General features: G+C 43.0%; 1 protein-coding gene across 1 annotated transcript; it reads left to right on the top strand.

Moving 5' to 3' along the window:
• Positions 1 to 640: 640 nt before the first annotated feature.
• On the top strand, positions 641 to 18,289 carry tbc1d15 (TBC1 domain family, member 15). The gene is made up of 17 exons (XM_070830182.1): positions 641 to 728; positions 2,129 to 2,230; positions 2,677 to 2,751; positions 5,104 to 5,245; positions 6,288 to 6,495; positions 8,152 to 8,254; positions 9,179 to 9,373; positions 9,575 to 9,703; positions 9,957 to 10,060; positions 11,164 to 11,258; positions 11,372 to 11,488; positions 12,237 to 12,337; positions 12,659 to 12,758; positions 13,580 to 13,677; positions 14,380 to 14,496; positions 15,502 to 15,588; positions 17,831 to 18,289. Exons 1-17 carry the CDS (start codon positions 705 to 707, stop codon positions 18,014 to 18,016), a joined length of 1,983 nt encoding a protein of 660 aa, XP_070686283.1. The 5' UTR covers positions 641 to 704; the 3' UTR covers positions 18,017 to 18,289.
• Positions 18,290 to 18,507: the final 218 nt, after the last annotated feature.

The following is an 18,507-nucleotide window of genomic DNA, read 5'->3' as shown; positions in this document are numbered from 1 at the left end:
ATGAACCAAGCAAAAGAGGGCTTATCATTTCTCCATCTGCTGCAATACATATCATATTTATCCATATGAACAATTACATTAAATTACAGTCTAATCATCCAAAATATAAGAAATGTTAAAAGAGTTAAACCAAGATGGTTGACAGACGGCCAGAAACACCAAGTTGCTCATTTTTTTTCTGTTCAAACCTTCTAGAAAAAGAGAGCATTGCAGGTAAGAAAAATATGGTGACATCAAGTAACATCTAAGGAGTCATGCAATTGCTACTATTTTCCAAGTACTGATTTTATATTGGGAGGAAATTATGAACTGAATTGTACATCATGCATCACTAGCTATATTTCAACTACTGGACATGTAAATATATCTTTATAAAATACGGGTTGGAAGTTCAAACCTTATTTTTCACGCCTAAAGATGAACTGAGGTTATCATAATTCATGCATGAAAGGGTTAATTATTAAGAAGCTGACTTTCCAAAATAAAACCATAACTGGATGACTGGATGAAACTATATAAAGAACAGTAAATGTATTTATCTTATTTATTATTTTCTGAACCAAAAAAAAAAAATTAAATAAATGAGAACATGGTCACGTATGCGCATGCGCAGAGCCTTCCACCGGAAGCTGACTTGTCAGTTTTGTTTTGGAAGTTGACAGGCACGTGAGCTGCTGTCGTCATCAGGGCCGCGAGCAGGCGACATGGCGGCCGATTCTCTTCTCAAGGTAAAAACATGTAAACACTGTTTGTCTCTACGGACTCTGGCAGATTCTGGCGGTTGTAACTTTTCCTGCATTAAACTGCCGCGCTAGTTCGCGGTCATGGCTCGGCGTTAGCTAACCGGCTGATGAGTTGGCTGAAAGTTAGCTAGCGTTAGCCGCTGTGCTAGCTTAGCTGTGCTGTAGCCACAACGACATCACCAGAGCAGCAGCGGAGACCCGCCACGGAAGCACTGCAGTCAGCTGTGACTCTCCGTTAACTATATTATCATCTTTAAATTTGTGTTCAAAGGCGCAACACGACCCGCAGGCTTGACACAGCCTGCTAAAACCTCGGTTAACATTAGCATGCTAGCAACGAAGCCAGCTGACGGTTGTTGACAGATTGGGCCCCTGAGAAGTCACAAAACTGGTCAACAGTTAGCCAGTAAACCACCAGACAGCGTTCTTTAGATCAATAACTAAAAAAAAACAATAAACCATCAGCTGTAACTGCTTTTTGCCGAGTCACAACTCTCCACACTGCTGCAGAGCTTCAGTTATCTGACGTGTGGTGTGTCTGCTAAATGCTAACTTGTTATTAGCATCAGCAAACAAAGTTTCTCACTAGTTGTTTTTTTGTCATAACAACACTTCACACTTGTGGAGGACGAGCTAAACTACACTGCACATGCCGGTAAACTTGTAGCTCCAGTTAGTTCCTCTTTTCACTGAGTGTTTGAAAACCTCTGATCTGATTGAACACCAGTGATCAGATCCTTTAGTCCACTAAAACACTAAAAACTCTTTGTGGAAATACTTCATTACACCTAAAAGTCAAGCATTCACAATCATATATAAGTATAAAAGTACTTAAAGTATCAAAAGTGAAAGTACTCCTAGTGCAGTGTATTATTCCTGTGAGTCGCTTCCTGTTATATTTGATGTTTCTGGTTTAATGTCACTGCTGCATCAAAGTGGATCTCACTTGATTAAGATTGAGCTCATTTTAACTACTTTATATTGTTGGGCTGTTTCTGTAGCAATGCATTGTGGTCCATTAGATCATCATGTATGATAAATAGAAACTATAATATATGACATACGTCTCTGTGATGTAGTGGAGGAAAAGCATAAAGCTGCATGACATGGAAATACTTATGTACATTCAATGTGTATCTAAGTGCAGCACTTGAGTGAATGTGTTTCACAGCATCTCACCACTGTTTAGCACCACTTCCTCCTTTTCTGGAGGTTTTTCCGGATCTGGGTGAAAAAATATTCTGTCTACCGCTAAATAAACAAGATCTGCAACACATTTTCTGCAAACAAATGTGGCAGCTGAAGTGGTGTTTATCTTTATTGGATTTGTACAATGTGAAATTGTAAATAACCCGAATAATCTTAATCCACCGTCTGTCGCACAGGTTATATTTGAACATGAAGGAGTCTTCATACACCCGAGCAGTGATGAAGATGGCATCGAGCAGGATTTACTCATTTCAGGGTCTCTTCGGATCATTGAGAAGGTGAAACAACAAGTTGCTGTGTTGCTGTTCGGTCACTCTTTGTTGTTTCCATCGATCACACATGACTGTATTTTAATTATTACTGATTAATTTTCAGAATATTTTATAGTTTAGTCAACGAACTGGCAGAAAATAATGAAAAATGCAGATTACTTAGAGTCCAAAGTGAATTCTTCCAGTAGTCTAAAACCCAAAGATATTCAGTTTGCTATCACAGAAAACCACATTAGAAAATACTCACATTTAAGAAGCTGAAAATTAGCTTAAATGTTTGATTTATTATCAGAAGCAAGTTATGAATAATTAATAGACTGATTGCTTCAGCTCGACATGCGTGTTAATAACCAATGTAGTGACTGCTGCACTATGGTAGGAAATGCTTCTCTGGTTTGCTGGTTGTATGAAATAACTTGCTGATAGCGTTTTGTGTGTCTCCCCTCTGTCAGGATGCTGAAATCGTTGTGGACTACAGACCTCTGGAAGACACCGTCGACCCATCAAACATGCTGTGTGCTGGAAAGGTTTGTCTCAGTGTGACTGATTTACTTTATTGCTTAAACATCACAACACAAATATAGAAAATAACCCATATCTTACACATCCATCTTATTTTGGAGTGCAGAAGTCGAACTGTTTTTTCCTGCTAAGTAGCTTAACTAGCTTGTTAAACAATGTCTAAAGATGATTTGATGGCATAACGTAAGTTGTTTACTACTGAAATCCCACTCCTGCAGCAGCTGCATTAGCTGTTTTCTATCGGTAAAGATAATCAATACATAAAGACACTGTCATTTCAGACTATCTGAAGACAGACCGTTGTGAGAAAACCCCCCCGATGTGTTTACCAATCATATCTGTGTTGGCAACCGGCTACTCATTCAGAGTATTTATGGTGAAGAGTAAATAATGTGCCATATGTGTGCGTGGTTAATGTTTAGCTAAGTGGAGTTTTATATGATGCAGTATAACATGTCAGTGCTGTTTGGTTAGTCGGCTCTAAATGTCTGGCTGCTGTGATGTGGCTAACAGTAGCCACATTAGCTAAGGTTAGATCTAATATTATAAGGATTTATGAAGAGACTTCACAGCCTGAAAAGAATCACACGTGTCAGGAACTTATTTCTATAAAACCAGAACTGTATTTTCGCTGTTAGTTCGTACCATTAATTTCCCAACACACAAGATAAACTCTCAGAGACAGAGATCTCAGTTCAAAGTTTTACTTGCAACAAGCAAAGATCTACATCTGCACTGAGCAGTCTCAGTGTCTTTCAAGCATATATGTAACATGTATAAGCAAAGTTCCTCTTCTCAGCGGTCCTCCGCCGCACCCTGCTCCCTCTCCTCCTCGCAGGGGCGGTTGGTGAGAAACGCAGGTACGCTGACTTCTCACTGTTCAAGGCCTTCTAGAACTCTTCTTTATCTCAAGAATGCAAGCACAGTCTGATACATCCTACAGCAACACACATCTCTTTGGTCTGTGTAAAGGTCATAACTATCACACAGTCCTGCATCAGGCTAAAACTTCTTGATAATAAAGCATAAATGTACTAACATAAAAACATAAAAAACACAAGCGTGCCTGCACATTTTCTATTTCCTAACAACACGTATCCCAACAACAAATACGGACAAGAAAAACCTTCACATCCCTTTTAGTTCTCACATGTTCAACCCTTCAGCCAGCTAATGAAGCGCCTGATCGGAGGCCTTAAACAGTCATGTGGGGATTCTTGAATCCTTAATTTTGAATTCCTGAATCGTTGGGTGTCTCTCTTGATTAAAGAGTTTGGTCTTGAGATCTCATTTGTTATGGATCTAACCTGGATGCCTCCGTACTGACACTGAAATTAAGGTGGATGAGTCATGAGGTCCAAACAGTATTCCATATACAAAACCATTCTGTTAAAAATAGATGCATCCAAAAACACGTTCCACTGTTTTCAGGCAACATAACTCAGACTGTTCGAGTGTCACGTTGACGCTCTGAGTGTGACGACAGCAGGAACACTGGAAATGATCTTTTATGTAATGTTTATTATTCGCGTACGAGTGACTCTGAGCTGACTCCAGGTTTAGTCCTAAATATGTCGTCTATTTCTGTATCTGCTCTCCTGAGACGGCACTGATATAATCTGTCACCTCCATCGCTTGAACCAGGTGAGAGTTCATAACCCACCAGCCTCTTCTTATATCAGAAACTGTTTGTCCCCTGACTGAAGCCTGTACAGATGGATAAACGGCTCATGTTCAGTGTGGATGCCCTCAAATTAGATTATTACTGTAAATGTTACCACGATGAGAAGAGCAGCAGCCACTCCCACACTTTTACAAGATGAACAGACTTGATATGATCGAATATGGATGTTGGTGAGTTACCTGAGTGCAGCTCACTGTAGAGATGCATCTCTGTGGTCGCTCTGAATGAAGAGATGACAACAAGATGCGTTCAAGAGCTTTGTGTAGTTTACGAGCTCGGAGTCTGACGTCACAGGCAGAGAAGAGAGACTGAAGAATACAGAGTAAAGCCTCCACATATATAGGATTCTGTCAGCAATATCTGGTTTCAGGTATGTGAGGTGATGCACTAAAGATGGACGTGACCTTTCCTTGGACCGAACAGTTGTCCAGACAAAGCGGAGCCAAGATAGCATACGTACCATCTGTGCTACATGTCCCTGCTGTTCTAACACTCACAGTAGAAACAAGGAAGAGTAAAGTTTAACAAAGACCCTGCTGACAGAATCGAACCAGGGATGTTGCAGGTCATAGTCAGAGCCCCAGACCACCAGGGTGCTCCAAGCTCACAGTTCAATCCATGATTTGACTTATTGTGTGCGCACATGTCGTTATCAAAGTGTGTGTTTGTTCAGGACTCCAGTTCGGTCATGGAGTGGGACCAGTGTTCAGGCGAGAAGTCCCACCAGCTGTTAGAAACACAGCAGAGCTACGAGACCGAGTGGGACATGATCAACGCCGTGTCCTTCAAGAAGAAAACCTGCACTAACGGAGAGGGTGAGTTTTCCTCTTCTACATTAGACGTCTCTTCAAGGATTACTCCAGTATTTCAAAACCTGGGTCCAAAGTGGGTCAAACACACCAGACTCCATTGACAAAAACACGATTTTTACCTCACAGAACACAGGAGCTGCTGCTCTACTGCTGCTTCAACCATTTAGTTTGAGGCAGCAGTAGAGTCACACAGTTATACACCGTACAGCTCACTGTAATCTGTAATTCAGTTTCATTTCTGAAAGCTTAGAGTTAGTTGATGACTTGTAATTGTAAAACCTCATCTCAGTTTCCTCATTCTGTTTTCTGTGTATTGTTGTTTAAATACTTTGACTGCATGTTCTGATTTGAGAGTCTTGACGGTAGAAGTTAACGTCCTGGAAAACCTGTTCTGGATGTTTGGAAATGAAAGCGCTGCTGCTTCCTGACAGACACGTTTCACTGCATTCACAACACGTCAGCAGTTAGCTGTGACCGTGCCAGGCCATTAAAGCTGTTTTATACCAACCAGAGTCACCATTTCTAGTTTAATCTGATACTTACATCCATTTAAATGTTAATTAAAAACGTAACAGACACATTGAAATAACACCTGCTGCTTCAGAGATATTTGATCCAAATCCTGGAGGTCCTGGTTCAGAAGAGCAGAGCTCGGTAAAGAAACAGCAGCATGACAGAAAACAACAGTAATGGGATGTTATAGTTTACTGAGCTCATCTGCGGCTCCTTTCACACATGCAGTCTGTCCCTGAAATGATCGGGAACGTTTCCTGCACAAGGTCGTGTGTTAACGGGAGCTGGGATCAATCGTCCCACCTCACGACGTTTGTCTGCCAAAGGACGCTGACGTGCTCATGATGGGAATAAAAAGACGTTTTCTGTGATATACATCCGGCCTCGCCACTTCTTCTTCTGTTTAGTTTAATGGTGTTGTATTACCGCCATCTGCTGCACTGTCCCCTTCTGCTCTGACGTTCAGGACGGAGAATATTTACCAGGAAGTGTGTGTGTGTGTGTTTTCTGACCCCTCTCTTCGGTCTCTCAGGCTCTCTGAACCACAGCCACGAGAGGAGCAGGTGGGCGTTCACCGTCAGCGTCAGCGACCTCAGGTCCATCACAGTGAAGGAGGAGGGTTGGACCTTCCTGATCTTGAAACTGAAGGAGTCGTCCGCCTCCCTGCCGGCTCTGCACTTCCACCAGGGCGGCAGCAAAGAGTTCCTGGACGGCCTGAGGAGATTCGCCCTGCTCAGCGAGTGAGTGCCTGCGCAGCGTCTTAAAAGTGACCTGCAACCTAAACATTCATTCACACACTTAGAAGAAGGTAGAAGCTCATCAGTTGGAAAAGAAAACGACAGATTTGTTGTTAGCGCCCCGAGGAATCAAACACAATCATGTGTCAGTTCTGCAGTCCTTCACTTGTGTCATTTATATGCTAATGTGTGTGATTTCCATACGTCCGGATTGATGGTGTGTGAAGAAGTGTTCCTGTCTCAGTGGACAGCAGCCAGGACACACTCTCCCCTCCTCTCCCCTCCTCTCCTCCTCCTCCTCCTCCTCTCCTCTCCTCTCCTCTCCTCCTCCTCTCCTCTCCTCTCCTCCTCCTCTCCTCCTCCTCTCCTCTCCTCTCCTCTCCTCTCTCCTCTCCTCTCCTCTCCTCTCCTCTCCAAACGTTACGTCAGGTTTCTCTGCTGAGGACGCGGACAGATTCTCCCTGTATCTCGGCACAGATAGCTGTTATTAAAGTTCTTATCGAAGCCTTTCACAAAGAAATCATCTGGATTAAGTGCCGGATGTTTTCAGACTCAGAGCACCAGTGTGATGTCCAGCTGACTGTCTGTGTCCTGATTGGCTGCGTCCTCTGTGTGATCAGTGAAAAGAACGACTCACTGTAGAATCTCTTTAGCGCCTAAACGCTCCACTGTGTTGCGTCTTACAGCTTCTTACAACGCTGTGAGAGTGAACCAGAATGCTAAACATGAGAATGAGGAGTTTATTTGAATGATGGCTCCTCTTCCTTTTCTGAATAAGTTGATCAGCTGGCTGGACGGAGGTCACAGAGAGCTGAAATCAATAAGAACAGCCTGCTGCTGTCGGCTGGATCGTCTCATTTCCAGTAAAGAGACGTCTAAATATCACAAGATAAAACGTGTTTTTTCAGTTTAAAAAGCACAAACGTGGTCAGAGCTCGCCATCTTTCACTGGCGTGGTTACGTCTCCAGTCTGATCAGCTGTTTGCTACGTGGTTTGTTTACATGACGACAACAACAGGAGTGAATATTTGACGGACTCGGTGTGGACGGAGAGCGTCAGAGGTTAAACTGCGTGTGCTGTGGCCACACTTTCTCTGCTTTTCTGTCTTATGGGACTGACTCGCTAGCGTTAGCCTGTGTGCAGGTCGACAGGTACGTAGTTAGACGGGCACCAGAGTTATTTTTCCATTTTTTTTGTCAAAACATTTGATTTATTGATTTCTGTCTGGCTGCCATGAGAATATCAACAAATATAACAAAATATGTCTGAAGTAAGTCGCAGTCCCTACACAAGTAAAAAAGTCTTGACGTGATGGAAGGAATTAATAAAGAGAGAGTGTCTCAAAGTCTATTTCATACACTGGTTTTATAAAAATATACATTTCAGCAGCTTTAGAATAACTTGTTTTGTCCAACCAGTTCAAAAGCCAATGATATTTAGTTTACTGCGATGGAAGACCAAAGAAACCCAGAAGATCGGTACATTTGAGAAGCTGGAACAGGAGAATTTTCTTCAAACATTCCTCGAGACCATCATAGCATCAAACCTCAACACAAACGTTAACTTATCTCTTCTTTATTAGAGTCAGTGGAGGCGGTCCTGTCCGGTTTATCTCTAAATATTCTGAGGTCAGTTTTGTGTGTTTTTCATGTTTGCAGGACACCAGATGATGAAGCGTGTCTGTGGGTCAGCACACCCAACAAGGCTCTGTCACAGTCCTTCGAGAACCTTCTGGATGACAACAACTTTGGCCTCGTTCATGTAAGAAACAACTCTAACTGTAACTCAAAGTCGGACAGAAGCTACGTCCACGTTGGTTCTGTGCCGTCACCAAAGTATGGATGAGCCCTGTTTTTACATACTTGTCAAGCGATTTCCAAGCCTTCTAAGCCACCAGACTCCTTTGAGAAAAACAGTAATTTTACCTCACAGAACACAGGAGATGCTTATCTACTCCTGCTTCGATCATTCAGTTAGTTTGTGTTATTGTGTGACTTTGGTGTAATAAAAACAGGGGTTGGATCTAACACAGTGTCTGTGGAACACACAGTAACACAAACAAACAAACCAAATCGAGGCAGCAGCAGAGCAGCAGCTCCTGTGTTCTGTGAGCTAAAATCCCTGTTTTAGTGAATGTAGTCTGGTGTGTGTGCAGAGAGCGATATAACGGCTGTTTGTGGTTAAACCAAAAGGATCTTCCAGGTCTCTCTCTGTAGGGATCCTTTCCATGATGCTGTCACACACTTAGAATAACACTCTGAGCCTGTCAGTGGATCAAACAAGCTCTTTTAGTGGTGATCTACTGTGATCAGGTGCAGTTGTCCCAAAGGATCACGTTGCAGCCATTGCAGCCCGTTTGGTGGCTGCTGGCTGAGGTGATCTACTGGACCAGTTCCAACACTTTGTACCCACTTAGAGCCATTTAGACACCATGTTATGTAGAAATAGGTTTAAATTTTAAAAAAGTGTGTGTGTGAGTGTTAAGAGACTAACAGAATAACACACTGAGTAACATAAGGCAAGCTTATTAATAATCCTCCACTGATCTGGAGATCAATCACAGAACCTCTGAGAAGATTCAGGTGTTTATGGGCGACACAGTGAAAGCAGATGTTTGTCCCTTGGTTGAGTTTCAGTGACACACTTTGAGGTGCGAGTTGAGCAAACGGTTTGTCTCCTTGACAGAAGTTTAAGAAGGACCCGTACGTCACCACCTTGGGCAGCTTCTCAAAAGTCACCAACTACATATTCGACGCTTTCCGGGGGACGGAGGAGCAGCACCAGCGCCCCCCAGAGGAGGTGGCCGACCTGCTGGGCGAAGTCATCCCGGGACTGGAGATCAACCAGCAGGAGGAGCCTGGCTTCGAGGTCATCACCAGGGTGAGAGGAGGCACGCCGTCACACACGCTTCCCGCTGCATGCGCTGGTTTGGTTTATTAAACATTCACTGTTATTTATAAAAAGCAACAGATCACAGTAGAAAGGCTCGTTTCTGCTGGTGTAGCTACACACAGGACTATCTGCTCTAGTATGAAGCGCCTTTGACCGCGTGTGTTCGTCTCACCCGTTTGTTCCCGTCAGATCGACCTGGGAACGAGGCCTCAGGTGACGCGGAGGGAGCCGCTGACGGCAGAGGACTGGACCAAACACCAGGATCCAGAGGGGAGGATGATCAACATCCCGCGCCTCAAACAGCTCATCTTCAAAGGGGCACGTTTAATTCATTATTCATCACCTGTGTCGGCCTGAGTACGGCCAGATCACCGTCAGGCCTAGTTAGTGAAGTCACAATCAGGTCAGACAGCATTTAAAAGCACCTTTTATTTCACTACTTTCCTTTAGACTTCCAGGTTTTGTAGTAAAACTCAAGAACGGATTCCTTGAGTTGGATTAAATGACTCCATAACCACATTATCATTATCATGTGTTCTCATCACGTGTGTTTACCCGTGTGAACCTGCAGGGACTCTGTCATGCTGTGAGGAAAGAGGCCTGGAAGTTTCTGCTGGGATATTATCCCTGGGACAGCACGTCGGAGGGGAGGAAAGTCCTGCAGAGAGCCAAAACGTACGACAACTAGGACTTTCTTTTTATCACTGGCAGATACACTCGATGGCCTCTTTATTAGGTTCACATTAGGTACATATTTTAGTGTCATATTTAAAGGCTGTGAAGACTTTGAGTCACTCCTTCCAGGTTTAGTTTGAAGTTTTGTATTAAAGTAGGTACAAAAACTGGTCCAGTAGATCACCTCAGCCAGCAGCAGAGAAACAGGCTGCAATGGCTGCAACGTGATCCTTTGGGACAACACCTGAGCACAGTAGGTCCACTACAAGAGCTTGTTTTAGCCACTGACAGGCTCAGAGTGTTATTCTAAGTGTGTGACAGCATCATGGAAAGGATCCCTACAGAGAGAGACCTGGAAGATCCTTTTGGTTTAACCACAAACAGCACACACACCAGACTACATTCACTAAAACAGGGATTTTAGAGAACAGGACACAGGAGCTGCTGGTCTGCTGCTGCCTCCATCAGTTAGTTTGATTGTGTTATTGTGTGACTTTGATGTTTTTAAAGGGTTAGTTTGGATCCAAACTCCAAATTAACCTTTTAAAATACCAAAGTCACACAAAGCGCTAAGTTTGACCTATGCAAGGCAAAATCCCTGTTTTTATGAATGTAGTCTGGTGTGTGTGCAGAGAGCGATATAACGGCTGTTTGTGGTTAAACCAAAAGGATCTTCTAGGTCTCTCTCTGTAGGGATCCTTTCCATGATGCTGTCACACACTTAGAATAACAAGCTCTTTTAGTGAATCTACTGTGATCAGGTGCAGTTGTCCCAAAGGATCACGTTGCATCCTGTTGCCAGCTGAGGTGATCTACAGGACCAATTCAAGGATCACTTGGCGTGGAGTGATAATTTCCAGAAAGAAAAACCATCCAGTGAGTCAGCGAGAGAGGTGGATGGACTCTGGTCATCTGAGGACTGTGGTTTAATGTTCAGGGGAATATCAGTGTGAATGCTACAGTATTAGAGAGGTGTTCCTAATAAAGTGGCCAGTGTATGTTTCCCCTCAGGATGTCACCCAGCTGAAAGTGTCTGAAAGCATCCTTCACTTTGGGTTTGTTGTGCTGTTGATGTGAAAGGTTTTCTGTCTGCTTGTTGGCAGTGATGAATACTTCCGGATGAAGCTGCAGTGGAAGTCAGTCAGCGAGGAACAAGAGAGGAGAAACTCCAGACTGAGAGACTACAGGAGTCTGATAGGTGAGACTGAAATCACATTGTAGCTTTTAGTCATCGGATATTTTGGGCTCAAACTCACAAGACGTCACCTGCCTCTCTGAACTTAATGTCGTCTGTTGTCTCGCTGTTTTCAGAGAAAGATGTGAACCGAACAGACAGAACAAACCGGTTCTATGAAGGCATCGACAACCCGGGCCTGGTCCTCCTCCACGACATCCTGATGACCTACTGCATGTACGACTTCGACCTGGGTGAGTTCACCTTTAGCATCTTCAAGCCTGGAGCCAATTTATACATATTTTGGGCTTGAAATCACTGATAGATGCAGAATGTGTCAGTATTGGTCCAGTAGATCTGCACACACACCAGACTACATTCACAAAAACAGGGATTTTGCACAAAGGGTTGCTGGTCTTCTCTTAGTTTGTTTGTGTTACTGTGTGTTACACAAATATTTTGTTTGATCCAAACTGACCCTTTAAAATACCAAAGTCAGAAAGTAACACACACAAACTGCCTGACTGAGACCGAAGTAGAGCAGCAGCTCCTGTGTCCTGTTCTCTAAAATCCCTGTTTTAGTGAATGTAGTCTGGTGTGTGTGCTGTTTGTGGTTAAACCAAAAGGATCTTCCAGGTCTCTCTCTGTAGGGATCCTTTCCATGATGCTGTCACACACTTAGAATAACACTCTGAGCCTGTCAGTGGATCAAACAAGCTCTTTTAGTGGACCTACTGTGATCAGGTGCAGTTGTCCCAAAGGATCACGTTGCAGCTATTACACAGCTGCCAGCTGAAGTGATCTATTGGATCTCCTGCTCATATTTCCACCTGGTTTTCCATCGTTTGAGCTTTCACTCAACCTCCACTTGTCATCTTGTCATATCCTCCTCCTCTTCTTCTTCTGAGATAGTTTAACAGCCCGTCCACTCATATTCACACAGCAAACGTCAGTCAGTCGTCGTTATTTCAGCTGTGACTGAACTCCTTCTGTGCCCGTCAGGTTACGTCCAGGGGATGAGCGACCTGCTCTCACCGATCCTCTACGTGATGGAGAACGAGGTGGACGCTTTCTGGTGTTTTGTCTCTTTCATGGACCAGATGGTGAGTTGACCTGCTGATCTCATATCAGGGATCCTTTTTTTAAATCCAAGGTGGCACATTTCGGTTGTGATAAACATTTTGTGTCCACAAAGTCAAACAATCTGTTGTGTCTGATGCTGATAAAGCTCTCCATACGTACCCTGTTTAAACCTGTGTGTGGATAAATATCTTTGTGTTTATAATCAGACTTTCATCCAGCTGCACCGTTTTATAACAGGAAGTGATGTGTGTAACTGTCTTCTCCATGGGATTTGAATTTCGTAGTTTACATCAGAGACACGTCCGGTGTGTGTGTGTGTGTGTGTTTTTGTGGTTTTATAGCACCATAACTTTGAGGAGCAGATGCAGGGCATGAAGACGCAGCTGATCCAGCTCAGTACTCTGCTCAGACTGCTGGACTTGGCCTTCTGGAACTACCTCGGTATGCAAAACCCGCTGACAGTGAAACGTCTACTAGATATCAACTTGATAATGATGTAACAACCTTCAAGATAACAGATATAGATGCAGATGCTTAGTGCTTCCACAGCAGGGCTGCACGGCCAAAATGATAATCACAGTATTCAGATCCTGATTATTTATCACGATTATTCATTGATTTCAGAGACAAGATATTTTTATTGCACTTTTGCATTTACATAAACATGTTGTGCTGCACTCGGACGCCTATAAATAAAAGTAAAGCTGCACCAAAACCTTTTAGCCCAAATTAACTTGATACGGTGACGCGCCGTAGAGCGTCGCTGTCTGAGTTGATGTTGGACAAAGACCGGAATAACGTGAGGTAACGTTAGCAGCGTTTTTCTTCTGGGCCTGGAAAGTTTGTTGTGTTTTAGTGTTTTATTCCTGTTTAACATCACCTGCCCTCAATCTGAAATACTTCCGATCAATGATGATGATCCAGTGCGAGGAGCCAGAGAGGCCGCCCAGCCCTCCTCAAAAAGTGAAGCTGAAACATCTTGAAGTTTAGGATGCGACCGATTTGACGTGCAGCAGAGTTTTCTATGAGCGGAGCACATATGTGATTGAGATTAAACTTGGATCAATCGTGCAGCCCTGATCCTCGGTTAATAATCTATGTAGAGAAAGATTTATTCATGTAGCGCTTTGACAACAACAGCTGCAGTGCTTCACAATAAAAGCATTTAGTAGAAAATATCTAAAAAGCAGGATAGTAACAAACACAAGTAGTTAAAAGCAGTGGTTTTGTTTGTCGCCTCATTTTGTGTGTTTTCTTTGCAGAGTCTCAGGATTCAGGTTACCTGTATTTCTGTTTCCGCTGGCTGCTGATCAGATTCAAAAGGGAGCTCAGCTTCCAGGACGTCCTGCGACTCTGGGAGGTGAGTTTCTCTCCTCGCTGTCCCACCTGGATCGGGTCGTTCGTCTGACTCTACCGGGACAAACCACACCGACAGACTGGCACAGTGACGGTGATTTAAAGTCACTCTTCTGTCAAGAAGCTTAAACTCTTTTATTCGGGTGGCGAGAGACAAAAGCAAATTAAACAAATCTGTTTTATTAACTGGTCTCATTCAGGAGCAACAACTCTTCAAGGAAGCCATAAAAGTTTTTAATTTAAAAAGAAATCTGTAAAAATATAATCTATTCAGCTTTGGGAGCTTTAAAGTTTCAGCTGAGTTTAATGAAATGAGCTCATTAATCCAGGACCCCCACCAGGGGGGCTGTGAGGGGCGACACAGGCGCTGTGCACGTCCCGCTTTTAGGAACCATCTCAAACCTTTAACCTGATGTGTTGTTACAGTTTATTTTGTCTTTTTTCCACTTGTGCGTTTGTTTATTTGTATTTAAACATGGGCACATGTAATGTTTCTCTGTTTGTAACCTGCTTGAGATGCAGATTAACGTTCCTGCTAACTCCAGCATGTTTTACATCTTGTATTTTTATACAAAAATTAAAAATCTAACAAAATAAAATCCAGAAAATCATCTGCAGATGAATCCAATATGGAAATAAGGATTAGTTACAGTTTGAATGAACTGTTGTTGCCGGGATGATGAGTCCACCTGTGTGCCCTCCCCAGGTGATGTGGACGGGGCTGCCCTGCCAGAACTTCCACCTGCTGGTCTGCTGTGCCATCCTGGACTCGGAGAAACAGAAGATCATGGAGGAGAACTACGGCTTCAACGAAATCCTCAAGGTGCTCCGGCCCTGCCTCTGACATGTTAACTATAAATGGCATCAGACATAGAGACGTATGATAAAATGTGGGTTACAGCGTGCAGCCTGGTCTGTTTTTTGTATAGTGAGAGCAGTGAAATGTTGTTTTTCCCTGTTTTATTTGCTGTTGGCAGGCAAACACCTGCAGCAGGGAGCCAAAAGTAGAAACAGTTTTCCTCTCACTAACTCTCGGCAGCATCAATTACATTTGAGAGTTTCCACTCATGTGAATTCATGTGTTGATGCAAAACCTCGTCGTCCAAACGTATTTTATAGATGAAGCAGATAAACACGCCTGTGCAGCTCAGGATAGATTTAAAGTCCTCTCTAATAGAACCTGAAGCGATTAATCGATTAGCCAGAAAATGTATATGCAAATGTTTTGAAAACTGAATAATTGTTTGATTTGCTCTTCCAGCTCCTTAAATGTGAGGAGTTGCTCTTTTTCTCTGTTTCATATCATGGTACACTGAATCTCTTTGGGTTTTGGACTGAGACAGACATTTTTTAGACTATATGATCAATTAATCAAGAAAATAATCAGATAAGGAGATGAATCATTTGTTGCAGGCCTCCTTTAAGATCCTCTCTGTTTTTTTGTTTCCTCTCTGCTGATCCTGTTTCAGTATCGGCAATAACGACTAAAATATAACGTCAAAAATTAAACTCTCTAAAGAAACAATCTTCTCCTGCCTGGAAAAATGTACGACTACGCTCCTCCGTCAATAATTAGAAGAGTTGAAACAGCGAATCTTCTCGCTGATGGTCTCATTTCTTCAGTGTTAAACTGTGAAACCTTCTTGTAGCTGCTTTAACACTGTTTGGTTAATGGAGAACAGCATTTATTACGTTTTCTTAAATCAGGATCCTCAGAGAGTCGACATGAGACTTTTCTAAATGTTATTTTTAATCAGAATAAACTCCAGTGCTGAAAATATTCATCAAAAGTAACCTGACTTTTGTTTTTTGTTTTTGTCCGTTGCAGCACATTAATGAGCTTTCGATGAAACTGGACATTGAAGAAATCCTTCAGAAAGCAGAAGGCATCTGTCTGCAGATAAAGAGCTGTAAGGTACGTTGAGCATCATCATCATCATCATCATCATCACAGAGCATGTTGAAGCTCGAAGGTTCGTTCCTGACCTCAGAAATAACAGCTGGATTAAAAAAAACAAAAAACATTTCTCATCACAAAGTCCAACGTCTTTGTTTTCTGGAAGCTTTATGCCACATTCATGGGCTTCATCGCTGGGTTGAGCTGTTTAGTTGCTAATGAAACTCCATCCACTGATGAAGGCCATGAGATGTGGCCGAAGGTTCTGGGGAAAACAAGGGGACCAGAATAAGGGAATTATTAAAATATATCGGTCATAACATCGACGCTGAAGTGGCTGTAATATGCAGACACGTCATCTTTTCCATAACGGTAATAATATTACGAGGAATAAAGTGACGATAGTCCAAAGTCCACGACACTTCTGACCATCAAATCAATGAAGAACTGAGTCAAAGTCGTAAAACATGCAGCTAAGTTTGAATTTCATGAGCTGTGGTTACAAGATAAGATAAGAGAGACTTTATTTATCCCACACGTCAACAGAGGAGACAAAGAAGAGTCAGTGTTTTACAAAATATAGAAATAAATGCAAATCTGACAATATGAGAGAAAAATATATGTAAAATACATGCATGTGTGTGTTGCACAGGATACAAAATAATAATCATACGGAGTAGAAGACAGATTCTGAGCAGTTTGAGATCCTTAAAGTGTCATGTAAGCGTTTATAGGTCATGGAAAGAACACTAGACACTGCGTCGCGTTCTTTAGCTGGTTTGGTCTTTAAACTGATGTTTGAGCTTCTAACGGGATCAAATAGGCTGCGTTTCTTCTTCTGCTGCTGCTTTAAATGTGTTTCTAACAGGATCAAACAGGCCGCGTTTCTTCTTCTGCTGCTGCTTTAAATGTGTTTCTAACAGGATCAAACAGGCCGCGTTTCTTCTTCTTCTGCTGCTTTAAATGTATTTCCAACAGGATCAAACAGGCCGCATTTCTTCTTCTTCTGCTGCTTTAAATGTGTTTCTAACGGGATCAAACAGGCTGCGTTTCTTCTTCTTCTGCTGCTTTAAATGTGTTTCTAACGGGATCAAACAGGCTGCGTTTCTTCTTCTTCTGCTGCTTTAAATGTGTTTCTAACGGGATCAAACAGGCTGCGTTTCTTCTTCTGCTGCTTTAAATGTGTTTCTAACGGGATCAAACAGGCTGCGTTTCTTCTTCTTCTGCTTTAAATGTGTTTCTAACAGGATCAAACAGGCTGTCTTTCTTCTTCTGCTGCTTTAAATGTATTTCCAACAGGATCAAACAGGCCGCATTTCTTCTTCTTCTGCTGCTTTAAATGTGTTTCTAACAGGATCAAACAGGCTGCGTTTCTTCTTCTTCTGCTGCTTTAAATGTGTTTCTAACGGGATCAAACAGGCTGCGTTTCTTCTTCTGCTGCTTTAAATGTGTTTCTAACGGGATCAAACAGGCTGCGTTTCTTCTTCTGCTTTAAATGTGTTTCTAACAGGATCAAACAGGCTGCGTTTCTTCTTCTTCTGCTGCTTTAAATGTGTTTCTAACGGGATCAAACAGGCTGCGTTTCTTCTTCTGCTGCTTTAAATGTGTTTCTAACGGGATCAAACAGGCTGCGTTTCTTCTTCTTCTGCTGCTTTAAATGTGTTTCTAACAGGATCAAACAGGCTGTGTTTCTTCTTCTTCTTCTGCTGCTTTAAATGTGTTTCTAACAGGATCAAATAGGCTGCGTTTCTTCTTCTGCTGCTTTAAATGTGTTTCTAACAGGATCAAACAGGCTGCGTTTCTTCTTCTGCTGCTTTAAATGTGTTTCTAACAGGATCAAACAGGCTGCGTTTCTTCTTCTTCTGCTGCTTTAAATGTGTCTCTAACGGGATCAAACAGGCTGCGTTTCTTCTTCTGCTGCTTTAAATGTGTTTCTAACAGGATCAAACAGGCTGTGTTTCTTCTTCTTCTTCTGCTGCTTTAAATGTGTTTCTAACAGGATCAAACAGGCCGCGTTTCTTCTTCTTCTGCTGCTTTAAATGTGTTTCTAACGGGATCAAACAGGCCGCGTTTCTTCTTCTTCTGCTGCTTTAAATGTGTTTCTTGGATGTACTTCCTGCTTTGTTGTGCTGCAGCTACAGACAGCAGCTAAAGTCACAGTCAGAGTGTTTCTCCATCCCAGATGAACTTCTGGTCGTCATGTTGTTAAAAACCGTTTGTGTCACGTCTCAGGAGCTGAGCTGTTGTTTATCTCCCTCAGGATTTGCCTCATTCCATCAGCGCCATCTTGGGCTTCGACTCGGGCGTTCCTCGCTCTGACCCGGCGGACTCGGGATCTCCTCCGGCTCCGAGGCCGACACAGCGACCGGACGCCTGCTCCAACGGCCACGGACACTTGAGAGAAACCAGCTCTCACAACGGCTGCAAAGTTGCCTTCATATCGTAGTGAACAGCAGGTCCAACCAGAGACTGACTCAGTGTGTCAGCTGGAGGAGGATGGCGGCGGCGGCGGCGGCGGTGTAGCGCCATGCCAACCCGAACTACAAAGACGACGAAGAAGAAGAAGAAGAGGAGGAGGGGAATGTAAAAAGGATTTAAGATTATTCAGAATCTTATTTTTGTAATTTCTTGTACCATATTGTCTCTTTCTTTAAATAGTCATTCCTTCTCTCCTGCTAATGGCGTTTTCTGAAGCTCCGTTCAGGCAGGATCAGCATTACGGGGGAGGCGGGCGATGAAGGTCACGGTGAAATGACAGGAAGGAGGCGTTCAGTGTCCCATGGGGGGGAGCACCAGAGAGCTGAAGGGGCTGGGGGGGGGCAAAGATACTGCAGGAGGTGAACTAAACACAGACACGAAGCACATACTGAATCACTCAGTGTACAGCTGCTGACTAATCAATCAATCAATTAGTCGGCAGCTATTAAGTGATGCACT

This window comes from Pempheris klunzingeri, chromosome 5 (genome assembly GCF_042242105.1).
Source record: "Pempheris klunzingeri isolate RE-2024b chromosome 5, fPemKlu1.hap1, whole genome shotgun sequence".
Lineage (NCBI taxonomy): Eukaryota > Metazoa > Chordata > Actinopteri > Acropomatiformes > Pempheridae > Pempheris > Pempheris klunzingeri.
Note: the sequence above shows the minus strand (reverse complement) of the source record. Positions and strands in the feature narration are given on the sequence as shown.